Genomic DNA, 26,277 nt, shown 5'->3' on the forward strand with positions numbered 1-26,277 from the left:
GCAACTACTAGTACTGGCACAGAATAATAATAATAATAGCAAAATAACAAAACATAATTTTTAAAACAGGCCCCTTGCATCATTCCTCCAGGTATAGCAGGTGTGAATATGGTACTCCTGCTCACAGGTCAGGAATAGTTTCCTGTGCTTTAGGAAAAACATTCTCAAAAAAACTTGAATCCTACATTAAGCTCCTTTGGGGCTGCTGTGAGCAGAGACTGCGGGGCTGTTGGGCTCGGTGCTGCTGCCAGGCCTGCTGGCTGTGCTCCAGGGCTGCTGAGTTTTGGCTCTAGGGACCCTATTGGAGGAGCGGACACACCAATGTTCCTCCTAAATGTAACCTACAGCAATGTGGGTGTTCCTGGCGTTGTTTCTCCACCCCCACTTCATAGTTGTAGGTTCGGGATGTGGAGGAGAGGCTGTCACGGCTGAGCACGGTGTAAATCCCGGCGGGGAGAAGGCTGCTCATAACGCCCGCAGGTGCGCCGGGGCCGTGCAGTCTGCCCAGGAAAGGTAAAGTGCGACTCGGGAGAGCTGTTTTCCCCACCCTTTTAAACTGAGAACATCCTAAACCCCCGGCTGGGAGGGAAGGGGCCGCGTGGGGCTCGGGGCTGCTGGGGGCTCGCTCGCTCCGCGGAGCCCCGGCCGTGCGGAGCCCCGGCCGTGCGGAGCCCCGGCCGTGCGGCGGGGTTCGGGGGCAGCCCCGCCCGGCTCCTCCTGCGGCTGCTCCGGGCCGCTGCCTCCCCAGCCCGGCGCGGGGCAGGACGGGGGCGATGGTGCCCGGGAGAGCTTTCCTGGGGGGGCGATGGGGGCCAGGAGAGCCTTCCCGGGGAGGGCTGGGGCTGGTTCCCAGCGGGCCGGGCGGTCCCGGCGGGAACACCTCGCTATCCCATCGATTGGTGCGCGGAGCAGCAGGCGTGCGGCAGGCGGCTCCGAGCCCCTGGAGGGACAGGAGGCACCCAAAAGGGCGGTTCCGCAGCCCAGGTCCCGTCCCGGCTCTGTCAATCCCGCCGCTGTGCCTCTGGTTCCTCCGCAGGGAATGCCGAGCTCTGCGCGGGGACTGCCGCAGCTCGGCAGGAGCACGGCGTGAATCTCTTCAATAAATAAACAGGGCCATGATGCCTTAGTAAAATTAAAATAATCCCCACCACCAAGGAAACCAGACTCAGCCCGTGCTCTAGTGCTTTAATTATTTTGTTTCTAGCACTGTTGGGGTGCGGCCAGAGGGAAGTGCTGAGCCTGCCGGGGCTGGCTTTCTAACAGGTTGTGTCTCGTGTGTGTAATGGACATATTTCTGTAAAAGACACAATAACAGCTTGATCACGAATTAATAATCAAGGAAAGACTGATACCTCTAGCGTGTCCGGATACTTCATGGAAGAAATGAGAGTAGCCTCTTTGTTTATTTTGCATGGTAAAGATGAGGCATCACTGTGAGATAAACTGTCCATGCAATCAGATTTCCCCACTTTATTCAGCAAGGGCTGTGCTGGACAGGCAGTGTGTGTTCTGACCCACTTCTCATCTGTGTGTTGGGGTATCAACCATGTCATCTTCAGTGTGTGCTCTAGCCACAGGCAAAGTCAGTAGTGTAAGCACTTCTGTCAGAATAAACTGCACAGTAAGTTTAGCAAAAGCTCTCAGGTCAGAAAAGTGCCTTTTATTCTGTAACTCATGGGTTGTGCAGGATCTGGTCTGCAGCATGCTGATTTTGACAGTACCCAATGTGAGCAGTGCTGCAAGATCGAGGTCTCTTTATGGACAGGAGCCTTTACTGCACAGGGGAAAAGAGCCTCTCAAAACTCCCTTGCTGCAGAACTGGGTGGGGGAGAACAAATAAACTGGTTTTGCAGAGTGTCTTCTGGAAATTTAATCCTGTTTATCCCTTGGAAAAAAACATTGTCAAAACTTTTAGACTGAAATTTGTGGTGTTTGTTTTAAGGAGTAGTTAAACGTTTCCCCTGTTTCTTCCTCCTTGCCTAGTTTCAGATCCCACTGTGAGCTGTCCCCAGGCAATGCCTGGGGCTGGGCAGAGGGGATGTGTAGGGCTCCTGACAGAAGTTGCTCACTGCTTCCAAACCTTGGCAAGAAGAAAAAAGTAAAATTTATTTATGGAAAACAAGCTAAGAGAGACTGAAGAAGGAGACAGGAAGATGGTTCCCTCTCTCCCTCCCTACATCTGAACATCAGATGAGCACGTGGCAGTGAGCTCCCCTCAGCAAGCTGGGGCCATTCCTCAGCGCTGACAGGAGGAGGCTTGGTTTGTCAAGAATATGCTTTAATGAATATGCAGTGTAATCTTTCCTGCTTTCTCCCTGATTAAAATGAGTGATATTTTACAATGTTGAAAGACATGTTGGGAAGGTACTTGTCGAGAGGAGCTTTTCTCCCCTTTACCTCTCTTTCCCATCTCTGGTGTCACTCCCCCAAACACAGTACACATGTGTTTCTTACTTAGTTTCAAGTAAGTTGCCATCATATTCAAGTGTCCGAGTGAGAATCTGGGTACAAAAATAGGAGTTTTGGCTTAGTGTGGTTTAAAAAAAAATATATTTTTTACTCATTATTGAGGTAGACATTATTAAAATTCCCTATCTTAATGACTGAGATGATAAAATGAAAATGTCCTTCACTCACCACCCCACCCCCCAGCAAAGCTGCTAAGGTTGCTGCTGCTAATCCTGGCTAATGCTGATGAGCAGCAGGTGATGATGAAGCTTTCTTTCAATTCCTGTTGCTGAGTCTGGCTGGGCTAAAAGGCAAAGAACTCATCCTGCAGATTAGTTGATTTAAACCCAAGATAAAACCAAGTTGGCAAACTGTCAATGATTTGTATGAAAACAATGTGAAATCCTCAACACCTGTCACATCTGGCTGCAAGCAGAGGCCTGTCCAACCCTGGGTGATGTGCACCCTGGAAATAGCTCCTAGGAAGAATGTCCTTGAGGCATGGCAGAAGAGTGACCTTTCCTTTGTGGAATCTGCAGGGCTTGAAGCTCCTGGGGGACACACAGTGGGGCTTCCCCAATGAAATCATGTTTTGTGTTGGTCTCCCTTTACTTAGCCAAGCCTGGGATCTGCCCATTCAGTGGGGGCAGTCTGCTGAAGGGTGATGCTGGATGCACCTGGCACTGCAGGACCGGGTTATTGTGTCTGTAATCCCTGGTGGGGTGATGCCAGAGGGGATTTCTTGATCCCGTTTTAATTTTGTACCTGTGCGGGTAACTGAGCATGGCCTGTTTTAGGTATCTTGCCTTGTCTGATGTGAGGGATATATAATTTTTTGCAGAGACAAGTATTTCCTGAGAAAAATCCACCCATTTGCTGGAAAAACACAATGAATAGAGCTGGTTATCAAGAAACACACTTACTTGTCTTTAACGACATAAAGAAAATCTGCTTGTGCAGTGACAGGGGCAGAGACCCATCAGAAATCTGGTCTAGTGAGTGCTTTTAATCTGTAGAAAAAATAAATACTCATGTTTGAAATAGAAAGCCAAGAGTTCTACCAGATACATTTGGTCTAAATGTGGGCATGTTTGAAAGTGTCACTGAAATCTACCTACGATGTGATGGCAGCCTCGCTGATTTCGAAGGAAAAATGAGCAGAAAATTGAGTTTGCTGGACAGTTATGCATAAAAACATCTCCCCAGAAAGCCAGTCCTTGTAAAACATAAGGCGTGAAAGAGCCCGGGGCTGAGTGTTGGAGCCCCGCGGTGGGGACGGGCGTGAGCAGCAGGGATGCTCGAGGGACGGGTCCCCGGGCTGGGCTCCGGAACGGGGGCGTCCCAGCCGGAGCTGATGGGGAGCTCGGGGGGATGAGGCTCGGCTGGGCTCGGTGAAGCCCTGAGCAGCTCTGCTGGGCTCTGCACCGGCTTCCCCAGGCGCCCTGGTGGGACTCAGCTGAGAAAGAGAGGTGCACAGGAGAGGGAGGAGAGAGGTCTGCGCGGGCACGGGGAGGAGGGCAGGCAGGGCTGGCTGTCCCTCCCACCCTCCCACCTGCTCTCTCCGGATGTGATGGGAGAGGAGAGGAGTATGTTGCGAGATTTCCTTTTCTATTATTCCCTCATTTTCATGGTTTTTCCTTCTATCTGTTCCCCACCCTTCTCCCCAGGGCAGGAGTTACTTTTACCCCCCCAGACAAAACGTTTCTGAGCTCATCACCTGAGACCCCCAGGAAGAAGATGATCAGCTGCAGGTAAAGAAATTGGCTTTGGGAATTGGTTTTCTATTCCTCTCCTCTTTTGTTTCTTTTTGTTTTTTTTCTTTTTCCCTTCCAGATTTGTCACCACGAACTTCTTATCATTTGAGTCCATCTGCATTTTCCTGCTTTCCCAAGGTATGTTTAAAGCTGCCATTTTGCATCAGTGGTTTTTGTCCTGGGTGCTTCCCTATCTCCAGCTGGAGTTCTTCACCCCGAGGAATGAGAGCCAAGTCAGTGCCTCTCCCAGAGGTTTAGAGATAAACTTCTGAAACACAGTTTTACACAAAAGGGGAGAAAGTAATACCTGGAGAAACAGCTTTTCTGAGAATTTGAGCACGCGACTGATCTGTATGTAAAGTGTCTAACTGATGTGGCAAAAGCTGATGTTATATTAAAAGTGCATAAATCTATCCAGTGTTTATGGCTGTAATCTCAGAAGGCTAAGGCTGGCCTAGCTCTCATTCTTGCCCTGTCCCTGCATGCAGTGAGCAGAGAGACTGTCCTGTGTGCTGGAGTCATGTCCCTGTCATTTTTTGTGCTCTCTGTGTCCCTGCCAGAAAGAAGGGACATAGGGATTTCCTGACATAGATACACTGCTGTGTCACCAAATTATTTCTTGCAACCGTGAAACCTATACAGCAAATCAGCATTTTTGCTGTTCTAGGTTAAATCCAGTATGTCTTGTTCATGGGTGGTTGTCTGTTTGATCCCACAGCTTTGCTGGCATTGGGTATACAACAAATACACGTTGGCCAGGAGATGATTGGCAGGATCTCAGCTGCTGGCCAGTGTAAGTTGGTTTTATAAAGCATTTTCTATATCTGAATTTCCTCTTTCTTTGGTTGTTTTGGTGTGTTTTGTTTTGGCATTTTTTAAGTTTTTTGTTGTTGTAGTTGTTTACATTTATTAGCCCCTCTTCAGTCTGTAAAGTCCCCAGCAATGCTCTGGCAGTCACAGTGCTGTGACTCTACCCTAGCCTGGCTTTCTTCCCCATTGGTGTTAGCTCTCCTGGGATGTGATCTGCTCTGGTTTTCCCCAAAGTGGCTGTTTGCCAACTGGATGGTGTCTCTGTCAGTTCTTCAGAGCCTGCTCCAAGCGATCCTGATTTGCAGAGCTGTGTTTAATTACAGCCTGGATCAGACCTCCCACGTGGGTGGTTTTTTCAGGCTGTAAAGCCAGCACAGCCAGGTTGCTGGGGCTCTGGCTGGCTGGTCCATGTTCACCTGCAGCTCCCTTGTTGTACTTGCAATCAGTTGCTGATAAACTCTGTTGTGAATTCTCTCCTGATCACCATTTTTTTTCTATTGTCTGTCAAGGGATAGAGTGCATTCATTCCTGTGCCAGGCGTGCCCTCCAGTTCTACCCTGCAGCACCATGTGTTCAGCTCAGATTCTCCATCCCAGGGATGGGTGTTTGGGTGTTTCTCCCTGCTGCACATCCCCAGGAGTCCCTGGGTGGGCTGCAGACATCCTGCTCATGAGTCCTTGTGGAAGAGCTGCCTTTCATCCCTTAACTGCAGAGCCACCTGAGGAGTGCTTCTCCATGCTGAGCCCAGTCTGGGGGCTCTGCAGTTTTCTCTGTGCATGCTGGGGCAGGGGAAACAGCCCTGTTGCAGCTCCAGGTTCAGCCCAGCTCCCAGGGCAAGGCTGACAAGCCAGGACAGAGCTGGCAGGGAGGCTGTGCTCCTGCTTGTCCTCAACACAGAGCCCCAGGGCAAGGCTGGCTGCCCCCTTAGGAGGGCCAGTGACCCAGAAGGGAATGCCTCACAACTTTCAATCCCTGTAATCTGGTATTAGAAAACCCTAATTATAAATTCAAGTTTTGGCTAGCAGGAAGGATTTGGAAAAAGTAGTGACAATAAAAGGATTATAATAATGGGGATAGAGTAACATCGCTGGCCAAAACAGCTCTTAAGAGGTCAGTGTGCTTGATATCTATTGAACTTCTGGATTCTTTTCCCCTTGAAGTTGATTCTGGCAAATGCTGCAGAGACTTTAAAATTTCCCTTTAAATGCTTTGAAAATGATTTTTCATGGTCTGCAATCTGCCATTTATTTATTTCAGTGAATGAAAATTAAATGTGAATGTCAGTGAAATTGTGGGTGCAGCAATTGCACCTCAGAAACTTCTCCTTGGGAGCAGTTACGTTCATGCAGGCAGGGGTGATACAAAGACACATGTCTGAAGAGAAGATAAAAGGCAAATTTTGATGAAAAGTGTTTCTGTCAGTGTCTGGGAGCTGTTCAGTGAATTTGCGTTTAGGAAAGTAAGAGCCTGTTTTGAAAAATGTGCTGCAGATGAAACACACTGGGCTCTGTGATTTTGCAAAATCATAAATCCAAATCATAAATCCAAATCATAAATCCATGCCTCCTGGATTTATGTCTGTGCCTTGGTCTGGGAGAGCCTGCAGGTCCCAGTGGGCAGGGCTCCCTTTCCCTGCTGCTCACCCCTCCCTGTGTCCTCTCTGAGAGAGCCCCTCTCCCTGTGTTTGGTGATACTTCACTGCACTGGCTGCTCTGTGCTGTCCCTGAGACCAGGCTGAGCTCTGAGCTCTGAGCTGAGTCTGGCAGGCTGAGAGCTGAGCTGGAGCTGCTGCAGGCCAGAGCAGGGGTGCATCTGGGCTTTGGGTTGTGGACACTGGCTGCCCCAGTCCGTCCTCTGCAGTTTGTCTGGATTTTCAGCTCTTGGCTGCCTCTTTCCATAGTGGGGCTAACAAAGTGCAGTTTCACAGTGTATATCTTTTTTCTCCTAGTGATGCAGTGCTCTGCCTCATTAGATGTCCTTTTCCTCCTGGATGGCTCCTACAGCATTGGCAAAGGAAGCTTTGAAAGGTCCAAGCACTTTGCGGGCAAGCTCTGTGATGCCTTGGACATCCATCCAGACAGAGTGAGTGTCAGAAATATCTCCTCTAATTTTCAAACAGCTTGGCAGTGTGTGTAAAGGCCAGTGGTAAGGTGCTGAGTGAAATTGCAAAATCCAACCTACCAGCTGCCATGGGGGCAGAGTATTTTTTTTTTATCAGAAAGAAGCAGTTTGTGAAGCTTCTTGATTCTTCAGATTTTAAGCAGTTCCTTTTGAACTTGAGAAAAGGCATAATCTTTCAGGTTAGAGATTATGATTTTGGTTTTTTTTTACTGATTTTACTTTGGTTTGGAAGCTCATAGATTAGTTGGATCTTTCTCTTGCTTTTCCTTGGAAAGCTGCAGAATTAATCTCTGGGAAGTTAGCCACCTTTCTGTACAGATCTAAATGATGTAGTCTGCTTGCTCTGCTTCCCCCAGAAGGACACGGGTACTGTGCTGCTGTAGTCTCAGGTCTTGCTCCCTGAAGTCAGCCTTGAGGCACCTCTGGGCACGAATGACACATCCTGGGGGGAATTAAGCCAGACTGGCTGCGGTTCCAGGTGTGCATCAGTCCCACAAACTACCTCAGCTGAGGGCCTTGGAGCAGGCTGGGATGGTTGCTGGACTTGATTCCATGCCAGAGCCTTTCCAAATAAATGTGAGCTCTTTGGGAAGGTTGTGCCAGTGAATATTTAACATTTGAAGATTTGGTGGTGTGTTTTGTTTTTTAAATAGCATCTTTCCTCTAGTCTTTCACTTAATCCTTGCATAGACTGGACTGAAAATTTGTAGTCTTTTCAACATTGAAATCATCACATTTCATAATACTTCTTGTAAGACTTCAGTGAAGTATTCTGGATGTATTGCCCAGTACAGACCATTTAGTTCATTGGCATTTTCAACTAGAGAAAATGGTTTTAGGGGAACTATTAGAAAAAGTATTGGTTTGTGTTGCCTGCTGTGCTCAGTGCCAGAGGGAGCTACTCTCAGTAATGGAAAGGATGCCTGCCCAGTGTATAAATGGGTTGGTGTAGAAGGTATTATTTATAAACTTACTGCCCCTGAGGCTGTGAGCTGCTCTGAGTGGATAAATATAGATCCTGAGCTGCCTCTAACTGCAGCAGAGGCTCCTTTTGTTTCCAGATAAATGTTTTTTGCCTTGTTTATAGTCTGTATAGATAATACTGGAGTTCCTGCTCTAAGTTATTTAGAGTGCCTGTGGCACAACAGCAAAAACAGTTTGCCTCCATACAATTTAGTCTTCCCAAGTTTGTAAATTGATCAAAAGAGTAAAGCTTGCAGAGACACCTTTCATAACCTTCCATAACCTTTTCTTTTAGGTCCGTGTGGGAATGATACAGTTTAGCTCAACTCCCCACCTTGAATTCCCACTGGATTCTTATCTAACCAAACAAGAAGTGAAAGAGAGAATCAAGAGGACTGTGTTCAGGTCAGCTTATTTTACAGCTCTTCTCTTTTTCTGAGATTTTTCTGGGCTCAATCTCTGGATTGAGGTTTTTTTTGTTTTTTTTTTTTTTTTTTTTTTGAGGTTTAGAAATCTCTGCTTCTGCTGAGCTTACCCCAGTGTGATGTCCCCAGGGAGGGAGGTGAATTAACGCTCTGGTCCATGATCCACAGTCCACTAAAAATGTGAAACCTGGTCTGTCTGAGTGAAAGTTGATAGGAGACAAAGTTTTCAGTGTCCTATTATAACGTGGTAAATGGAGAGTTTTCCAGCTCTTTCTGTCTATTTGAGCCAGGCAGTGGGTTACATCCTCTGTGGAAAAGCAAGCATGTTGTTCCCTCATGGCTGAGCTAAGGCAGCACAGTGTGCTGCTTCATTTTGTGGTGGTTACAATTTCCTTTGTCCTTTGAGTCAGTGATGAACTTCTGATCTGTAGGTATCTATGTTTGCTTGCTGAATTCAAGAGGATCAGGTTTTCAGATGGAAACATTTTTTCTTCCTGAATATTAAGACTTGGATGTCTTCCCATGACCCCAGGAAATGGAGCCAGAAGTCCAAAGAGGAGCTGTCTTTAGAGCCTCTCAAAATCCAAACTTTCCATCTTGGAGAAATACATTTGGATCTGCTAAGGATCTGACAATTACCCCAAAACAGCACTTGTGTTGATGATAGATGAGGTATTGGTAAGGCCTCTGGATGTCTACTCTTCTAGCTGATCTGCTTTAGGACTGAGGGTTAGATCAACATTTCCCATGGATATCTGTTGCTCTCAGGATGTTGTACATGTTGCAAGCAAATGTGATCAGTTTTGCATTTTTCAAGCAAGATCAGCTGGCTGGATTTTGTTGTATTTCTTTTCATGAGTTTAGCAAATCAAGAAAACCTCTTGTGTACTGTTACAGGAAGAACTTAGAGAAAACAAAGATGCATTCCCCCTCTCTGGCTGTTGTTGATAGTCTGTGAGAGCAGAGAAAGTGAAGCAGCATTTGCTGGCTGGCACTGCATTTCCTTGATGACAGCAGAGGGATGCTGACTGATCAAACAGAAATGATTACTTTTTGCCTGGTTGTTTCATCTAGTTTAAATGCAAAGCTGACATTTTGAAGTTGATAAAATAGTTATGGATGGATTCCAGTTGGCTGCTGAAAAAAAATGGGTGTTTGGCATCTTGGTTGAGAGGTTCCTTGAAGTGCTTCTGATGAGCCTTTGGCCAGTGAGGCATTTCCTGACTTCAGCCTGGAGCTGACAGCACTTGGAAGGAGGCAGCACCAGACTAAAGTGAAGCTTTTGTGATTTATTTGGAGACTGCTGGTCTCTCTCTGTGAATGCTGTCCAACTAGCGTTGGAATTCGTTGGCCAGTTCCAGCCATACTCAGTGGTAATCTCAAGCTAAATTTCATACGAATTTCTTTCCTGTCAGTCAGCAGCTGGTTACAGGAGAGAAACCTTCTTAGTGCTGTCTCTGAAGAAAGACAGCAGGTGAAGTACAGATCTCCTTGTACTTCAGAAAACCCTTGTTGGAGTAATGCCTCAAACATACTTCCACTGTGTCAAACCCCAGTGAAGCTCCACATGCAAATTAATAACCAATTTAATGAGCTCTTTATTAACTTTTTCTAATCCTCAGGGCTCACATGGGCACAGTGAACTGAGTTCATCAAGATTTAGTCACCGCACTGACTATGCACGGTGTATTTTTCCTCATGCAAAGCACTATTCAGTGAAACATCTCACAGACATCTGGTGAGAAAAAGGCAAATTTGGACTTGCTATAAACACATGCTCACTGAGTATGCTTGGAAATTAAGGAGTGCAGAGGAGGAAGAAGTTCAAAGCAAAGATGCCTGGCAAGTGCAGAATGAAAAAAGTTTCTGTGAAAATCAAAGGGTAGATGGAAAAACAGTGAACTTGTGCCAGCTGCCATCTGCAGGGCCCGGGCTGGTGCTGCCAGCCAGCCCTAATCCTCAGGCTGTGGGGCCAGGCAGGGGCAGAAGAGCCCCCGCAGCGCCCGCAGGGCCCGGTACAGACAGGAGGGACGTTTCTTGGATACCCCTTGGCCAATGGACTCTTCCCAATCAGACACTTCTTGGTAGCTACTGACATCTCTGTGGGGCAGCTCATGCTCGCTGTATTCTTCCCAGTCAGAGGGATTCTGGGAGATACTGACTTTTCCTTGGGAAAGGCCTTGCTCCATGCCTTCTTCCCAGTCTGAAATTTCATGGTCGCTGCCGACATCCCCATGGGGCAGCTCTTCCCCAGTGCATTCATCCCAGTCTGAGAGCTCATGGTGGCTTTGGGCTTCTTCTAAGGTCAGGTCCTGCTCTGTGCCTTCTTCCCAGTCCGAAATTTCTTGGTAGCTTCCAACATCCCCATGGGACAGCTCTTCCCCGATGTATTCATCCCAGTCAGAGAGCTCGTCGTCGCTTTGAGCTTTTTCTAAGGACACATCCTGCTCCATGGCTTCTTCCCAGTCTGAAATTTCTTGGTAGCTTCCAACATCCCCATGGGACAGCTCTTCCCCAATGCATTCATCCCAATCAGAGAGCTCATGGTGGCTTTGGGCTTCTTCTAAAGAGAGCTTCTGCTCACTGCTGGCTTCCTGTTGGGACCCTTCCTGGTACCTACCTGCTTCTTCCAGGGACAGTTCCTGCTCAATTCTGCCTTCCCCTTCGGACCCATCCTGATGGCTAGCAGTTTCTTCAAGGGACAGCTCCTGCTCAGGGCAGGCTTCCTCTTGGGACCCTTCCTGGTACATTCTGAATTCTGCTTGGGCCAGCTCTTGCTCACTGTAGTCTTCCCCTTGGGACCCTTCCTGATACCTACCAGTTTCATCTAGGGACAGGTCCTGCTCAAAGCTGGCTTCCCCTAGGGACCCTTCCTGGTACTGACCAGCTCCTTCTACGAACAGCTCCTGCCCAGTGCTGGCTCCCCCCTGGGAGACATCCTGGTACCTACTGGCTTCTTCTAGGAACCCCTCCTGATCAGTGCAGGCTTCCCCTTGGGACCCTTCCTGATGGCTGCCAGCTCCTTCTAGGGACAGCCCCTGCTTAATTGAGGCTTCTCCTTGAGATCCCTCTTGGTATTTGTTGACTTCTCCTTGGGACAGCTCTGTGTGTTCCTCATCTTCACACAGAGAATGCTCAAGCTCCCCATTCAAGGCCCCCTCCTCAGGCTCTTGCTCTGCCAGGACTGATTCCTTGTCTATCTCCTCCTGCTCCTCACTGGGGTCTTGGGATCCCAGTGGGCTGAGCAAGGGGCTGGGGGTGCAGCAGGGGCTCTGTGGGACAGAGATTGGGCTCTCTTCCCTTCTTCCTCCTGCAATTGCTGCTTCTAGTTCAGCAGCCGTGCTTTGCTCCAGGTCCCTCTGTTCCTCTGGCTGCTGGCCAGATTCCTGGATCACAAGCATAGCATTGTTCACGATCTCACAGCTGATGTGCCTCGCTAGATCCACCAGAGCCTGGCTGCAGTCTGGGGAGTAGCGTGAAGCAGGGACTGGGTCCTCTGCTGCTGCTGCTGGCACCTCCTCCCTGAGGGCAGGAGAACCTGGTGCCTTTTCCACCTCAGCAGGCAGAGGCTCGGGGGGCTCTTCCTCCTCAGCAGCTCCTGCCAGAGCAGCAGCGGCTGCCAGCTCATCCTCCGTGGGACTCCCCAGGGCAGGAGAGGTGCTGGCCAGCTCACGGGCTGCCTCTCCTGCCACCTTGGTGTCCATACTGCTGAGAGAGGTGGGGCCCATCTGAGCATCCTCGTCCTCTGGGTGCAAGGGTTTGTCCCATATCTTGTAATCGATGCCTTCTGCCCAGTGGGACAGCCCCTGGCTGCTGACAATTCCTTCCTGTTGAGGCAGCTTTTGGTCACTCACGTCTTTTTCCCATTGGGGCAGCTCCTGGACATTATAGTCTTTTCCTTGTGATAGGTCCTTGTCCCTCTTGTCTCCCTCTTGGGACAACTCTGGGTCTCTCTTGTCTCCTTCCCATTGGAAGGTGTGTGGATGGCCTTGCACTTCTTCCAAAGGAGACGGTTCCTGGTGTGCCTCCCCTTCCCACTGGTACAGCTCTTGCTGTGTGCCATCTCCCCACTGGACTCTCACAGTTACACCTCTCTCACACTTGCACCTCTGATGCAGCTCTTGGTGTCTCACCACTCCCTGTGGGGAGATGTCCTGGATCATCACATCGTCTTGTAGTTGGTAAAACTCTTGGACCGTCATTTCTTCCCAAAGGCAGAGCTCTCGTCCGGTAACGCTTCCCCGTTGGGAAAGCTCTTGGTCTGTGTCATATTCCCAGTCTTTGTCCATGTGGGCAAAGGCCCCCTCCTCCTCAGTGTCCTACAGGGGCAGGCCTGAGCTGCCACCTGCCCCCAGCCACTGCCCGCTGAGGGCTGGTCTTCCATCCAGCTGGGCGAGGGGCTGGGGGCTGAGAGTTGGGGTTCACCTTCTCCTCCGCATCTGAGGTCACGGGGGCACAGGGATCCCGGGAATGGGCTCCCCGGGGCTCTGTGCCCCTTAGATACCCCTGACAGGGGTATCTAAGGACATCCAGGACAGTGTCACAAGGGCCACTGGGCACCACGATGTCGCCCATCACCCAGGGCCCTGACACAACACGCCTGTGTCACAAAGGGCCACACCCGGCACCCCTTCAGCCGGAATGACCCCAATGTTCAGATGGAAAAGCAGAAGCTGTAGAGACATTTGTCAAAGATGGAAATAAAATTCAAATGTCCAAGAGTTCTGGTTACTGCACCAATTGCAGAAACACTCTGCTGTAGAGACCACTCTGAGTTGGAGAGGAGGGACATAAGGGTGAATAGGTGGGGCCAATGGGTAGGAAGATGAGAATGACAGGATTAGACATCCCCATGGATCTGTTGTGTGGCAACAAGCAGAAATAGGCTACATATCCCATTCCCAGTGGGTAAATTTTGAAACCCAAATGGTAAATACAGTAGCAGGGGAGGAATTTTGGTTTCTTCTTTTCTGATTATATCTCCCTGCTTTCTAGAGGTGGGAGGACAGAAACAGGTCAGGCTCTGAAGTACATTCTCCACAAGGGTTTCCCTGGTGGCAGAAACTCAAGTGTCCCTGAAGTCCTGATCATCATTTCGGATGGAAAGTCCCAGGGCAGCACTGCAGTGCCTGCAATGCAGGTGAAGGAGAGACACATCACAGTTTTTGCTGTGGGAATCAAGTTTCCAAGGTAAGAAGCTCTCCAGAGTGGGAAGTAGACACTTCCTAGCTAGCCAAATGGCCAGTCCTGGTGAGTGAGGGGTCATCTCAGGCTAAATGTGAGTTTTGGAAAGAGAAAAGGTGTCAGTTTTTGCCAGAGCAGGATTGATTTTTTTTTCTGTAGCTGTGGGTGTATCTTGGAGATAATCCATACCACTTTATCATTGCCAGGGGTGGGGGAAAGGGACTTTGTCCCGTCAGAGAGGAAGGGCATTCCTTCCTTCCAAGGAGGGGAGAAAGTGTGGTGGACAAAACAGTCAGTGTTGAGACAGACTTTCCAAGTAAATTGATTTTGTCTTGTATCTTTTGTTATTCATATTTTTATTGCTGCTGTTACTGCTTGATTTCTCAATTAATTTCTCTTCTCAGTAAATTGTTCTTATCTGAGTTCATGAAATATTTTTGCGTTTTGTATGAGGGGAAGCAGGTGTGGGCCTGGTTTCAGTGAGAGCACTAAATTGGGGAATACCATACTTAAACCATGACAAAAAAGAATTTGCAGGGTCATACAGGCACAGGGGAAACACTGACTTGGTGGCTGATGTAGAAGGAGCTCCAAAGTTGATGAAGGAAACTTTTCCACTTAGTAGAGCTATGCAGCTGCCTGAGACTAAGCACGCCAGGATCTTGGAAACTGAGGAGTGTCATGGTTTTGCATCAACTCTCTATTTGTTGCACAGGGGTGGTTTTGACTCTTAATTCTTTGTGGGGGAGGCTGAGCAGCTGACCTGTGCCTTGCTTGGCAGGTGGGAGGAGCTGCAGGTGCTGGCCAGTGAGCCCCCTGAGCGGCACCTGCTCTTTGCTGGAGATGCTGATGATGCTGCCAACGGCCTGTACAGCACCTTGAGTGACCCTGTCTGCACTGCCACCGCTCCAGGTGACCCTGCTGGCCACACCTCCATGCCCATGCCTTTAGCTTGGACTTCCTCACTGAGTGAGGAAGATAAGGCAGTGTCAGGAAGCGTACAGGGGAATTAGGAGGTGTTGCACTTCGAGGTAATCTGCTTCTGGTGCCTAAACAGGATGGCATGCTCTCCAAATACCTTCAAGCTGCAGAATCCTAAATCTTTCTGCATCCTGATTCACCTCTGAAAATGGGAATATTGGCTTTTGCTCATGTGACGGAGGACAGAGGGATAAAAAGCAGTTGTGTTAAATTTTCTAATGGACTTGGCTGTGTGTTGAGAGGAGGCGCCCAGGCCTTGCGAGAGTTAGCAAGGGTAGAACTAGTGATCCAGAGGTAGCAGAAAATCAAACACATGCGTTATTAAGGCACCAAAGGGGTGAAAAGCTGTCATTGACCATGAACTCAGCAGTGTGAGATTTATAGCAAAGCAAAGGAAGCTGATTGTTTAGGTTCCCAGAAAGTGGAGTAGGCTGGTGGTCTTTTCAACAGGAAATTTCTCTTCTGTGGTCTCACCAAGGCTTTTGGAAGCTCTGCCCAGTCTGTCATCAGGTAGTTGAAAACAGTTATCTGCTCTTACAGCCTTTGTATTTTCAGGCAGTTGATGCTAGTTTGCCTTTTACTTTGCTGCAGGCTGCAAAGTTGAGTCCCACCCGTGTGAACGCACGACCCTGGAGACTGTGAAAGAGCTGGCTGGCAACTATGTGTGTTGGAAAGGCTCAAAGCAGCCCAATGCAGTGCAGGCTTCGCTGTGCCCTTTCACCAGGTAAGCTGGGCACCCACAGCTCTAAAAATGAGTGGCTGAGAGATAACAAATACAGTAATGTGGGTTTTATCTGACCTTGACTCTTTACTGGGATGAAGATCCCTCAGAAGACTGACGCAAACAGTCTCTAGTTCTAAGAAGGGTCTCTGCTCTGATCGCTGGCTGAGAAGCAAGCAAACGAAATAATTTTTTGAGTCTTAAAAATACATCCATAATTTTAAAATGTAAAGATTACAGTTGAATTTTAAAAAAATGGTAGGTTCAATTAAATTATGCTTTTCCTTTTGCCATCTCATTTAGAATGGACTATTTTTTAAAAATTACTTGTTTCGAAAACCTGGGTTTTCAAAGGAAAATTGAAAAATTGAAAACACAGTAAGGTCCACCTTGAAGGCACCTTGTTAATATTTAAATTCATGACAGGTCCTATTATTCCTGTTTCAGGTGGAAGCGAGTCTTGATAAAACACCCATCCAGATGCTTCCGAACTGTATGTCCAGGTGGGATTTTGCTCTTCCAAAACTTTAATTTATGAAGCAGGAAAGGTAATAGCTAAAGAACAAAAAGACAGGGGTTTACTTTCACTTCTCAAAAATTTTGTTCTGAGTGAGAGACTGTGATCAGTAGATACTTAATCCATTTTTTGTTTCTCATGGGTATCTATGACCAGAGTTCTTTTGGATTAAAATGTCTCCCAGTAGTCTCTCCTCCACTTGAGGAGCCAGTGAATCCTCATCTGTTTATGTCCTGGGGGAAGAGTCTTGCCCAGCTTCCCAGTGCCTGTGGGGAGTCACTGTTCTCCAGCCAGGGGAGCATGCAGTGATGCCTCCAGTCTGACTTGATACCATACGCAGCATCTGGTTAGTGGGGAGCCTGATGATCACCAGCCTATTTTTGTGGCTGTTGAAGTAGCTGTGCTCCTTCAGTCCTTTTTGCAAGTTCAGGTGACAGTGGCTTCATTTTCCCTACCAGTACAACATTGCCCAAGCAGCAGGCCAGACCCTGAACCCTTCATTGCTGCTGAAAATCTGTCAGGGCAGCAGGACTTTTAGCAATGCTCTGTTTATACGAATATGGTGTCACTGGCATTGTTCCAAATAAAATGAAGTCAGAGTCTGGCTTGTCACAGCCTGCTGGAGAGCCATCCCAAATGGAAATTACCATGGAGGTGAGGTGGCCCTGTGTTAGTTCAAACTCTGTAGCAAGAGGGGCAGAGCTGTGACCCTTTTTCCACTAACAGTGCTGCTCATGTTGGCAGAGGATGGAGCAGCAGGCTCCCTGCTGACAACCTGTCTTTCTCTTCCCTGTCCTGTTCAGACCCTTGTGACTCCCAGCCGTGCCAGAATGGTGGCACGTGTGTCCCAGAGGGACTGGACAGATACCACTGCCTCTGCCTGCTGGGCTATGGAGGAGACTTCCACTGTGGTAGGTGTGAACCTGTGCTCTGTCTCCTTCCCTCTCAGCTGAGTCCTGCCTTGGTGACGCCCTTTGTGCCACCCTGGGGACAACTGGGGTGGGATGACAGTTCTTGGGCTTTTCTCCAAAGGCAGGCCGAGCTTATTCTCATGCAGATCACGACTGTGTCAGCCCCAGTGACTGGGTCCTGCTGTTCAGACACCATGTGGGTATGAAGAGCACCAACATTGGCAGTCTCACCCTGGCATGGCTGCCTTTATGTCTAAATGCAGGTGCCATGGGATCAGGAGAACAGAGTCACTGGGAGAGACATGGATGTGTCTGTTGGTCCCCTCCCTGCACACACGGATGGAGCAAGAGCTCCTGGTTTTGGGGGTTCAATGTAAAAAAGCCAAAAGCTCCTGATCATTAGAAAACACCTTGTGCTTACTTTCCCCAGAACCAAGGTTCCAGCTTCAGAGTGTCTCAGGGTGTCATAGATGAGGGTCTGGTGCTTGGACTCTCTCCTTTCTCCAGTATGTGATTGTGTCATTCAGAGTGTTCTGCCCACAGCACTAAGAGAGTGGAGCTGTAATTTCTGATTTTAAGTTTACCATCCAAAATCGCAAGAATTCCCATAGATATTTCCTGTCTCTAAAGGTTTATATGGCATCCAACCAAAACAAAGCCTGCTCCTGGCTCATTTGTCCTCCAGGTCATGATATGAATGGCAAAATATTTGGGTTGCTGGACATGATGTCCCCTCTCCACAAGGCTTCCAGCAGCCCCCTGCTGGGCTTGCCCTGGACTGATTGCCTTCTCCCTTTCCAGCGGCAAAGCTGAGCCTCGAGTGCGGCGTGGATCTCCTTTTCCTGATGGACAGCTCAGCAGGGGTCACGCTGGAAGGGTTCCTGCGCTTCAAGGCCTTCCTCAAGAGATTCCTCCAAGCCGTGGTGGGCCAGGACTCGCCAATGAGCGTGGGGGTGGCCCAGTATGATGACGATGTCAAGGTACCTGTTGAACTGGGCCAACACAAGGACGCGCTCAGTCTCATGAAGAGTATTGATGCCTTGAATTTCAGTGGAGGGAGAACCCTGACAGGCAGAGCCCTGCAATACATTGCACAGCATGGTTTTAGGCATACGCCGGTCTTTGCAGATGTGCAGGATGATCTTCCACGTGTGGTTGTCCTGCTCACTGACTCCAAGTCCCAGGATTCGGTGGCAGAAGCCGCTAAGTATGCGAAGGACCAAAATATCTTCTTGATTGGCATAGGCAGCAGCTTCATGAGAGCAGAGCTGACCGTGGTGACTGGCAGTCCACAGCAGACCATTGTCTACTCGGACCCTCAGGACCTGTTCAACAGGATGCCAGAGCTGCAGAGAAAAATCTGCAGTGTGGGCAATCCTGAAGGTAAGACTGTGGTATGGGCAAGGTGGGACAAGCTTGCCAAACCATGCAGAGGTGTCCTGAATTCCAGCAGGGAGGAGGGAAGGACAGAAGGATGAATGTCCTTGTTTTTGTTTGCCAGTCACAGATCCAGGGACTAACCTTCCATGAGTGATTTTTGTGATGGATCTTGTGAAAGAAGCATAGATCACCCTTCACAATTGGTGATCAGCAGTGTTGAATTTTGCCCACGATTTCCTCTCACTGCTGTTTTTCAGTGAGAAAGGAGCAGATCTATACTCTGAGAGATACCATGTTTGTGCTCCTTTCCACAGGCTGCCAGGCCCAGTCTCTTGATTTGGCATTTGCTGTGGATGCCTCGTCTGGAGTTGGCCTGGAGAACTTTCTGCGTCTGAGGCACTTTGTCAGGAACAGCTGTTTGCACTTCATCATCAACCGGGATGTCACCCAAATTGCCCTGGTGACCTATGGCAGCAAAGCTCACACTGTGTTTGCCTTGGACACCCACACAAGCAGCTCTGCTGTTCTCCAGGCCATCGAGCAGGTGCCTTTCCTTGGGGACTCAGCCTCTGCTGGCAGTGCCTTGCTGCATGTTTACAGTGATGTAATGACTGTGCAGAAGGGAGCAAGACCTGGTGTCAACAAGGCGGTGGTGCTGCTCACCAACGGAGGGGGCATGCAGGATGCAGCTGCCCCAGCTCAGCAGCTGAGGCACAATGGCATCTTGGTGTTCGTGGTTGTCATTGGGGACACAGACAGGGAGAGGCTGCTGAGAGTTGCTGGGTCTCCCAACTACTTGGTCCACATCTCCTCCTATGACGACCTGCAGTATTACCAAGGCCTTATCATCGAGAGGATCTGTGAAGGTAGGAGAGTGGGGTTGAAAAAAAAAGGTGATGTTTCTTCAAAATTTTGAGTCATGAGTGCCAGTCCTCAGCTGGGGAAAAATATGGCTCTAATACTGAATTTGAAACACTTGCACGTTGTCTAGAAATCAGCTTTTCAGAAAGGACAGCAGCTCTAGTTTTCAGACAGTGACAATGAAAGTCCTCCTAGTTAAAATACCATGCCTTTTTTCCTCATTCAAAATAGCCTAAGTCTAACATCTATCCATTTGCTTTTGTTGTGTTTTAACATGCTTATAAGATCAAAAGAAACATGTTTGAGCTGCTGCACAGAGGTCCTTTTCGTCTCTGGGCACACCTGTGTCTCCTTCAGGCTTAGAAAGAGCTGCAGCATCATCTCTTTGGGGTGAGGAGCTGCTCTCCTGGCAGGCTGTGCAGATGGTTTCTGCCTGAGCTTTTCAGTGTGTTTCTGTTGCCAGTGGTACTTTCAGCTGTGTTATTGCAAAAACAATGTAGAGTACCTTGAAATTAGCTAAAATGCCAGGGGTGAAGGGGCAGAGACAGCAAGGTTCAATGAGTCAGGGTAGTAACATATCATTTCCTGAGACTGAATTGCTGCTTTCATTTCATCTGCAGGTAAATCACAGTTTGTACTAGATAGGCTGGGACCAAGGGCGATGTAAAGATAAGCCCTTCACTCAGTCTTCTACTCCCAAATCCAAGGCTTAATAACAGAATCATTGTCTGTGAAAGGACTTCAAAAATTTTATGATTCATTATAAAAGTATTTGAGAAACAGAAGCTGCCTCTGTATACCTGGAATATGGTATTCGTTTTTTTTAGAAAAAAAAGGACCTAGGGTTTAGGAGAAAAGTTCCCAAGCATTAAATATATATGAATCAGATTAATGGAAATACGAGTTATTTGGATCATCAAAGTGCAAGAACCTTATTTAAGGTATGTTAACAGCAGGCTTGAGTTTCAGAGAAATGGGTGTGGCAGAATGATTCCCTACAGCAGGGACTGTGAGGTCATGCTGTGGAGCATCCCTGGAGGGATGAAGTGGACAGAGCAGAGCACCATGGAACAGCTCCCTGGGGAACAGCTGCACCTGGAAGATGAGTGGTGTGTCCAAGAGATCCAGCTTTCATTGCCAGTGGCTCTTCCAGCCCAATGATAATGGAAGTGTCCATCCCCAGGAATACATTCTCAAGCAGAAATCCCATGGTAACAAAAATATTTTTGAACCTGGCTTGATTCCCTATGAAATCAACTGTAGATAAAGAATGATATGTCTCAGGTCTAGGACTGTCAAAAAAAAAAGAATTTCAGTTATAATTTTGCCAGTCTTAGGTGTGGGTTGAGACTTCATGTGCAGAGGGAGAATGAGCACAATGACTGTTAAGCTGTAGAAAGCTCACTGACAGATAGGGGATAGGATTTGTATTCTTTTTCCTTCCCCTTTTTCTATTTTCTCTCTGATTTTTCTACCCTGGAGCAAAGGGTAAGGCAAGCAGCTCTACACCACGTTGTTGCTGAGCAGAGGAATTTCTCACCCTCACCAACACCGAAGTGGTGTTGCCAGCAGACTGGAAGCAAATTCCTCTGGGATGCTGCTACTTAACCTAATGTATTGGCAGCAAGGCAGCATGGAACACTGCCAGCCCTGCTGACAGCTGGGCTCTGTTGTGTTGAGAGGGTTGGGAAAGCTGTCACATACTTCATAACAACAGGGCTAATAACTTGGGCTGTGCTTGCAGGCTTCTCTCAAGCCCCCTAGAAAAGAAACACAGAAATCTTCCCTGTGTTGTTTTCCATTCATGCCATCCTTACTTCCCAGCTGGCAACTTCTCCTTATTCCTCTCCAGTGGAAACTTTTATCCTCTCTGGGGCAAAGTGAGGTTTGAACTTCAGTGGCATTTGGGATTGTGAACTTTTTAGGGCAAGGCATGTGTCTTGCTCTGTGTGGTCCATGTCTGGTGTGGGGAATTTGGGGGTGCTCACAGCTCTGCAGATGCTCCATTTTGCTTTTCTGGGATATGCAGCCTGTCATTAAGTGATTCTTTTAAGCTTTACTGGAAATATTCTCCTCCAGATTGAGACACCTAGAAAAGCCATTCTGTTCTCTAGGTTAAAGTGTCCAGACAGAATTGTGGCTTGCACCCTTTGCCATGTTTAAATGTTTCTCCTGTCCCATTGGCCCCTGATGACATTTTTTGCAGCATTCCTGATGGATGTGGGTCTTAGCTAGTAATAATGCAGGTGTGCCTGAGCCTGCTCTCTGCTTGTGTCTATTGCAGAAGCAAGAAGCCCTGTGAACCTGTGCAAGCCCAACCCCTGCATGAACCAGGGCGTGTGCATCCTTGGGCCGGGGAGCTACCGCTGCGAGTGCCACGGCTGGGAAGGGCCCCACTGCGAGACCAGTAAGGATCAGCAGCCCCTCCAAACTGATCCCACTCCTCCCTGAGGCAGAGAAATGGCTGCAACTCCTGGACAGCTGTTTGGGGGGCAGGCCTTGGTGCTGGTGTGGTCTATATCTTATAGAAAGTGGAGAGGTTTGGGCTGCTGAGGGGAGCAAGGGCTTCCCTGGATAAGCTGTGCATTTTTATACATTCACTGAGTGAGTTGACTGTGAGGGGGGCTCAAGGAGGCCTAATAATTTTGTTAATCTTCCACTCTGTTCTGTTCCCCTTTTCCCTCTGCCCTGCTTGAAGAAACAAATCTTTCCTAGGCTCCCCAGGTGGAAAGATTTGACTCTCTTTTAATGGGAGGGAGCTGTTCCTGTTGGAGCAGGTGCCCTTGCTACCCTTTCAGTGCTGTCCATGGTGTAAAACCTCCCCATTGCCTTCCTTCTCTTCAGCAGGGGAGCAGTGCCCAGGAGGTGGGGAGTCTCTGGCTCCCTCAAGGTAGCCCTGTGCCCCTAGCATGAAGCTCTCAATTCAAGTGCATTTTCCCCTTGCCCAATATTTTGCTTTTTACCTGAATTCTGACTTCCAGCCTGCGGCCTCTAATATCTGTCATTTAAGAGAATGCTTGGTTGGTTGTTGTGGACTGAGTGTGACCTTTTCCCTTGGTCCTAAAGCCCTCTTCCCACATCTGTGCTTCTCCTCTGCCACAGGAGTTCTCCGGGGTGATTCTCCGAGATCTCCAGCCCTTCTTCCACCTTCCCATGTGCAGTGGAGTCCAAGGGGTTTGCAGCACTACTCCAGAGCCCTCCAGCACAGCAAAAGGCAAATGGATCAGAGGCATTGACACAGATGTGCTGAGTGCTCCAGTTCTCCATCCAGGAACACTTCCTGCCTCTCAGGGACTGTGTTGAGGCCATTCCCAATTCCTGCATTGCACAAACTGGGCTTCCCAGCACTCTCCTTCTTTTATAATTGAAGTAAATATTTGTGTTTAAGTATTTCTTTCTGGCAATTTGCATTTCCTTATCCAGGTCTTAAGGTTGTGATTTTTTTGGGTTTTTTTTTTAACAGATTTTGAGAGATCTGTGAGTTAGTCTAAAAATATGCAGAAGTCTGAGCAATTCTGGAGCTCTTGCTGAAGGGGTATAACACAGATGATGCACTTGCAGCCAAGTGCTGGAGTGAATGGCTCATTACATGCAGGAAGAAGAACTGATTACAAGTCTTTGTTCTGTTTCTGTTAGGTTTTCATGCTGCTTTCTCCACTGAATTTATTGGGCTGTGATGGTTCATGTCTCCAAAGACAGTTTGGCCACATGCCTGCATCCTTTGGAGCATCAGCCTCACCTCATCACTAGATCAATTTGCCCACAAACCTGTAAAATTTACATAACAGCTCCCCAAAAGCCCATGGTTCCCAGTGTTGGGTTGTTGTCTGCTGACTTTCCCATGGTGTCTGTCACCTCAGGAGAGCACAACCAGGTCTGCAGAGAGTCAAGGCAAAGATACTAACTGTGACTGCCAGTGCTCATGGGAATAGAGTCTATTGTTCCCAGCAGAAGAAAAATCCCTTCACCCAGATGTCCTGGCCCCGTGTTTGAATAGTAACATTAGATGGACAAAGAGAGACACAAATTGCTCAGCAGGTTTGTTGTCAAAAGAAGAATGGTCTGAAAGCACTCTCAGGGATGAAAGCTGGCACGGAGACAGGAGGAGCACTGTTGTGCCTTGTGGGAGAAACCAGGCTGGGAGGAAGAGGAAATTCTGCTTTCTTTTCACTGTCACTTTGGTAGATTGTCTGTGTCCTAAGGCACAGCAGAATAGAGGCTTAGTTGAAGGGCTGACATTTGGGATAAAAGGGAAATGAATCTATTAATGTTACTTAGGCATGGCTGTAGCTCAGCATTGCCTCTGCTGTTAAGCTGTCAGTCTTCTCTTCATGTGGGGAGAATGGGCTTGGCCAGGCTCACACCAAACCCGTGGTTCCTGGTGTGGTTCACAAGTGCCTGTGGAGCTGGCAGGATTCCAGACCAACTGCTCTGAAAAGCAGAGTGCATCCTGTTTGTTTGGAGGGTCCAAGGCACCCCTCTTCTCACCCTGCTGCCCTGCTGGCTTTGCAGCTCCCTGGGGGTTTCCCTGCCATCGTTTTCCTAACAGCATCATTAGCTCACTCCTCTCAGGCCTCTGTCCTCTGCAGGATCAGCCTGTCCTCTCGAGCAGCAGTGTACTCACATTGCCTGGGACACAGCTCTGGAGCTGGGACGTGCCCTCCCGGCCTTCTGCAAGTGCTTTTCCTTGTGCTGTTTGCAGGACACTGTACAGTGCTGCTGCTGAGCATTTCAGCTTCTGGCTAATGGGATGTGGTGTAATCTGTTTGTGAGTTTTTTATTTTAATGCACAGGTATTAAGTGTACCTGTGGGCTGCACAAGGGACAAGGCAGGCTTGCCTGGGTCCTGACCTGGGAAAACCCTGCATTTTTTACTATCTTGATGGCTTTAAGCACCACAGGTACACAAACATCTCCACGTGATTCAGGAAGCACAGAGTGCAAAATCTCATGCTGGAGACAACATTTTAATGCTGGACAGGATTTACCCATCTCTGTGCATCTGTTTGTCAAGTAGAGATGATGTGAGAGGTTGAAAACTCAGGAGTAGCTCAGGAAAGCTGGTTTCTAAACTCAGTTTTTGGGCTCTGAGTACACCCGGATGAGGTCTTTGTGCCCCAGGGATCCCCACGTGTCAGGGATCTACATGTGACCTTCCTCCTGACATTCCTCCTGAAAGCAGCTGATTCCTGAAGCCTTGGATAGATGCTCAGACATTCTCTGGCAGCAGCAACACCCACCAGCTCTCAAACAAAGCACTTTGCAAGGTAAGAAGGTCATGGGGCATTGGGAGGAGTTGGGAAAAGCCAGCCTGATAATTAGGATACATGGGATGGTCTTGGAGAGATCTGCTGATCCCACAGGCAAGCAGGACACTGCTGAGCAGTTTTTGGAGCTGTTTTCTTTTTAAAAATGTGACTTGAAGTTCCTGGCTAGTCTCTAGGCCCTTTCTCTTACAAATTTTAATTTAAAAAAGAGTAAGTAGGTAAGTGGCTTGGCTCTCTGACCAATGATCCCTTATTAAATTCACTCTCAGACTTGCCGTGATTCAGTCAGAAATATTTAATGAGCCTTTACCTGATGGGAGCTCATTCCCTTAGGGCTGGGTCAATATTTGAGGCTGGCACAGGCACTGGGGAGGTGGGGTCCCTGCAAAGCCAGTACTAATCCTGTCTGGCATCACAGGAGCTCAGAGGATGCTGTCTGTGCCAGCTTGTCATGAGTGTCTGGGCTGCTGTTACTAATGGAGCTCTGAATTACTCTCACTCTGGAGGATTGCTGGGTGAGCTTTGGGTCCTGGGCCACTGCTGACTCCAGGAGAGAGCCTGCTTCTCCTTTAAAAATGGAATTTAACTAAGTGCCACGATTTTCACCCTCTTTAGTCTTACATTCCCTCATCAAGTTAAACCATGGCTGTTTGTGGTGAATGAATGTTGGATGGCAGCTGTCCTGTGAAGGCTGCAGCAGGGAACCTGGGGGTTGATCCCACTGTGCCATTCTTCTGCATACCAAAAGCCAAGGCCAGCCTGCAAGAGGTCTGCTGATGCTCCCTCCCTGTAAAGCCAGATGGTTTCTTCACCTTCAAACCCCCCTGCAATCTCTGCAGTAGACGTAAATTTGATTCATACCTGAGACATCTTACATAAACATTCAGGCCAACTTCTCCACTGAGACGAGGAATTTTTTTTTTTTCTTTCCTTTAAAGCCTGTCACTTTACTTCTCTCTTACTGGGAAATCAACATGCCCACTAGCAGCCTTGGTGTGCTAGTCAGGAACACCCAGGAGCTTTTGTGGGGTTCTGTGCATCCAAAGCAAAAAATGTGGAGGTATTTAAATGAGAAACTTGCTAAGGAAAATGGTTTTTAGCAGGAAATTTCCCTCCAGAAGAATATGGACTTTTGCTGGGGACACTTCAGGCCCCATGGTGGCCTGGCTGCAGTTGCAGGGTTGCAGTGGAATGACTAACAAAGCAGCAGTTTTATCAGCTGGAGCTGATCCAGGGGTGTTCTAAAGCAGCCTTAGGCAATGGGGCAGTGATGCTGGGGAAGGACAAAAGCAGCAGCTGCTGCTGTCCATTCAGTGCACAAAACCAGCCCCCACAGTTGAGTTATTTGGGGGTTTCTGGGCTCAGAGGCTGACAGGACACTAAGGAGCTCATTGGCAGGATTGTGTCAAGGGGTCAGCTCAGAGAGGTCAGGGACCTGGCCCAGGAATTTGTGCTGCAGTTACAGTGCCTCCCCAAGCTGTCTGTGGGAGTGGAGCCACCAAGAGATATTTCACAGATGTGTCTGTTTTGGTGTCCGTTCTGTAAAGACCTCAACTGTTTTCTTTAATAACTTTTTTCTTTCCTTCCCAGCTAAAGCCCATCCCGGTTTCCCTCAGACTGCAGCAGGCAGTCAGCCTGCACACAGTTGCTATCTAGTGGCCAGAGGAAGGTAGTGGAAGGTTTTTCACTGCTGGTTCTGTGCAAGAGGACTGCTACAGAGATACAGGCAGGAATCTGTTACGTGTCTTCATGTAAATTGTCGGGGTTACTGCTGTTTTTCAGTGGGTTAGATCTCTGTAAATGGTTTTTCTTGGTGGTGCAATCACTACTCTTTAAGCCATAGTTCACTGCAGTTGTAGACTGCATAGCTAAGGATTTGTAGTAACTAATGGTATTGGGGATTTGATGTACTTGAAATCTATTGGAAAGTAGAG

General features: G+C 48.3%; 1 protein-coding gene across 3 annotated transcripts; it reads left to right on the forward strand.

Annotated features, from left to right (window-relative positions):
* Positions 1-237: 237 nt before the first annotated feature.
* On the forward strand, positions 238-22,541 carry VWA2 (von Willebrand factor A domain containing 2). 3 transcript variants are annotated; one of them, XM_038139940.1, is made up of 15 exons: positions 238-513; positions 4,116-4,199; positions 4,282-4,340; positions 4,921-4,995; positions 6,961-7,094; positions 8,392-8,501; positions 13,517-13,711; positions 14,487-14,617; positions 15,278-15,410; positions 15,855-15,910; positions 16,728-16,835; positions 17,637-18,218; positions 18,530-19,081; positions 21,361-21,483; positions 22,179-22,541. In XM_038139940.1, exons 1-15 carry the CDS (start codon positions 350-352, stop codon positions 22,310-22,312), a joined length of 2,640 nt encoding a protein of 879 aa, XP_037995868.1. In that variant the 5' UTR covers positions 238-349; the 3' UTR covers positions 22,313-22,541. The 3 variants fall into 3 exon arrangements, with proteins under 3 accessions (XP_037995868.1, XP_037995869.1, XP_037995871.1); XM_038139943.1 differs by having other exon boundaries at positions 382-513; positions 4,121-4,199; XM_038139941.1 differs by lacking the exon at positions 4,921-4,995.
* The last annotated feature ends 3,736 nt before the right edge of the window (positions 22,542-26,277 follow it).

Source organism: Motacilla alba, chromosome 6 (genome assembly GCF_015832195.1).
Source record: "Motacilla alba alba isolate MOTALB_02 chromosome 6, Motacilla_alba_V1.0_pri, whole genome shotgun sequence".
Lineage (NCBI taxonomy): Eukaryota > Metazoa > Chordata > Aves > Passeriformes > Motacillidae > Motacilla > Motacilla alba.

Excerpts from the sequence above, each read along its gene's own strand:
- VWA2 (XM_038139940.1), top strand. The coding sequence starts at position 350 with ATGTGGGTGTTCCTGGCGTTGTTTCTCCACCCCCACTTCATAGTTGTA. Across the intron at positions 4,996-6,960 it reads GATCTCAGCTGCTGGCCAGT|TGATGCAGTGCTCTGCCTCA; the intron begins GTAAGTTGGTTT and ends TTTTTCTCCTAG. Across the intron at positions 19,082-21,360 it reads CATCGAGAGGATCTGTGAAG|AAGCAAGAAGCCCTGTGAAC; the intron begins GTAGGAGAGTGG and ends TGTCTATTGCAG.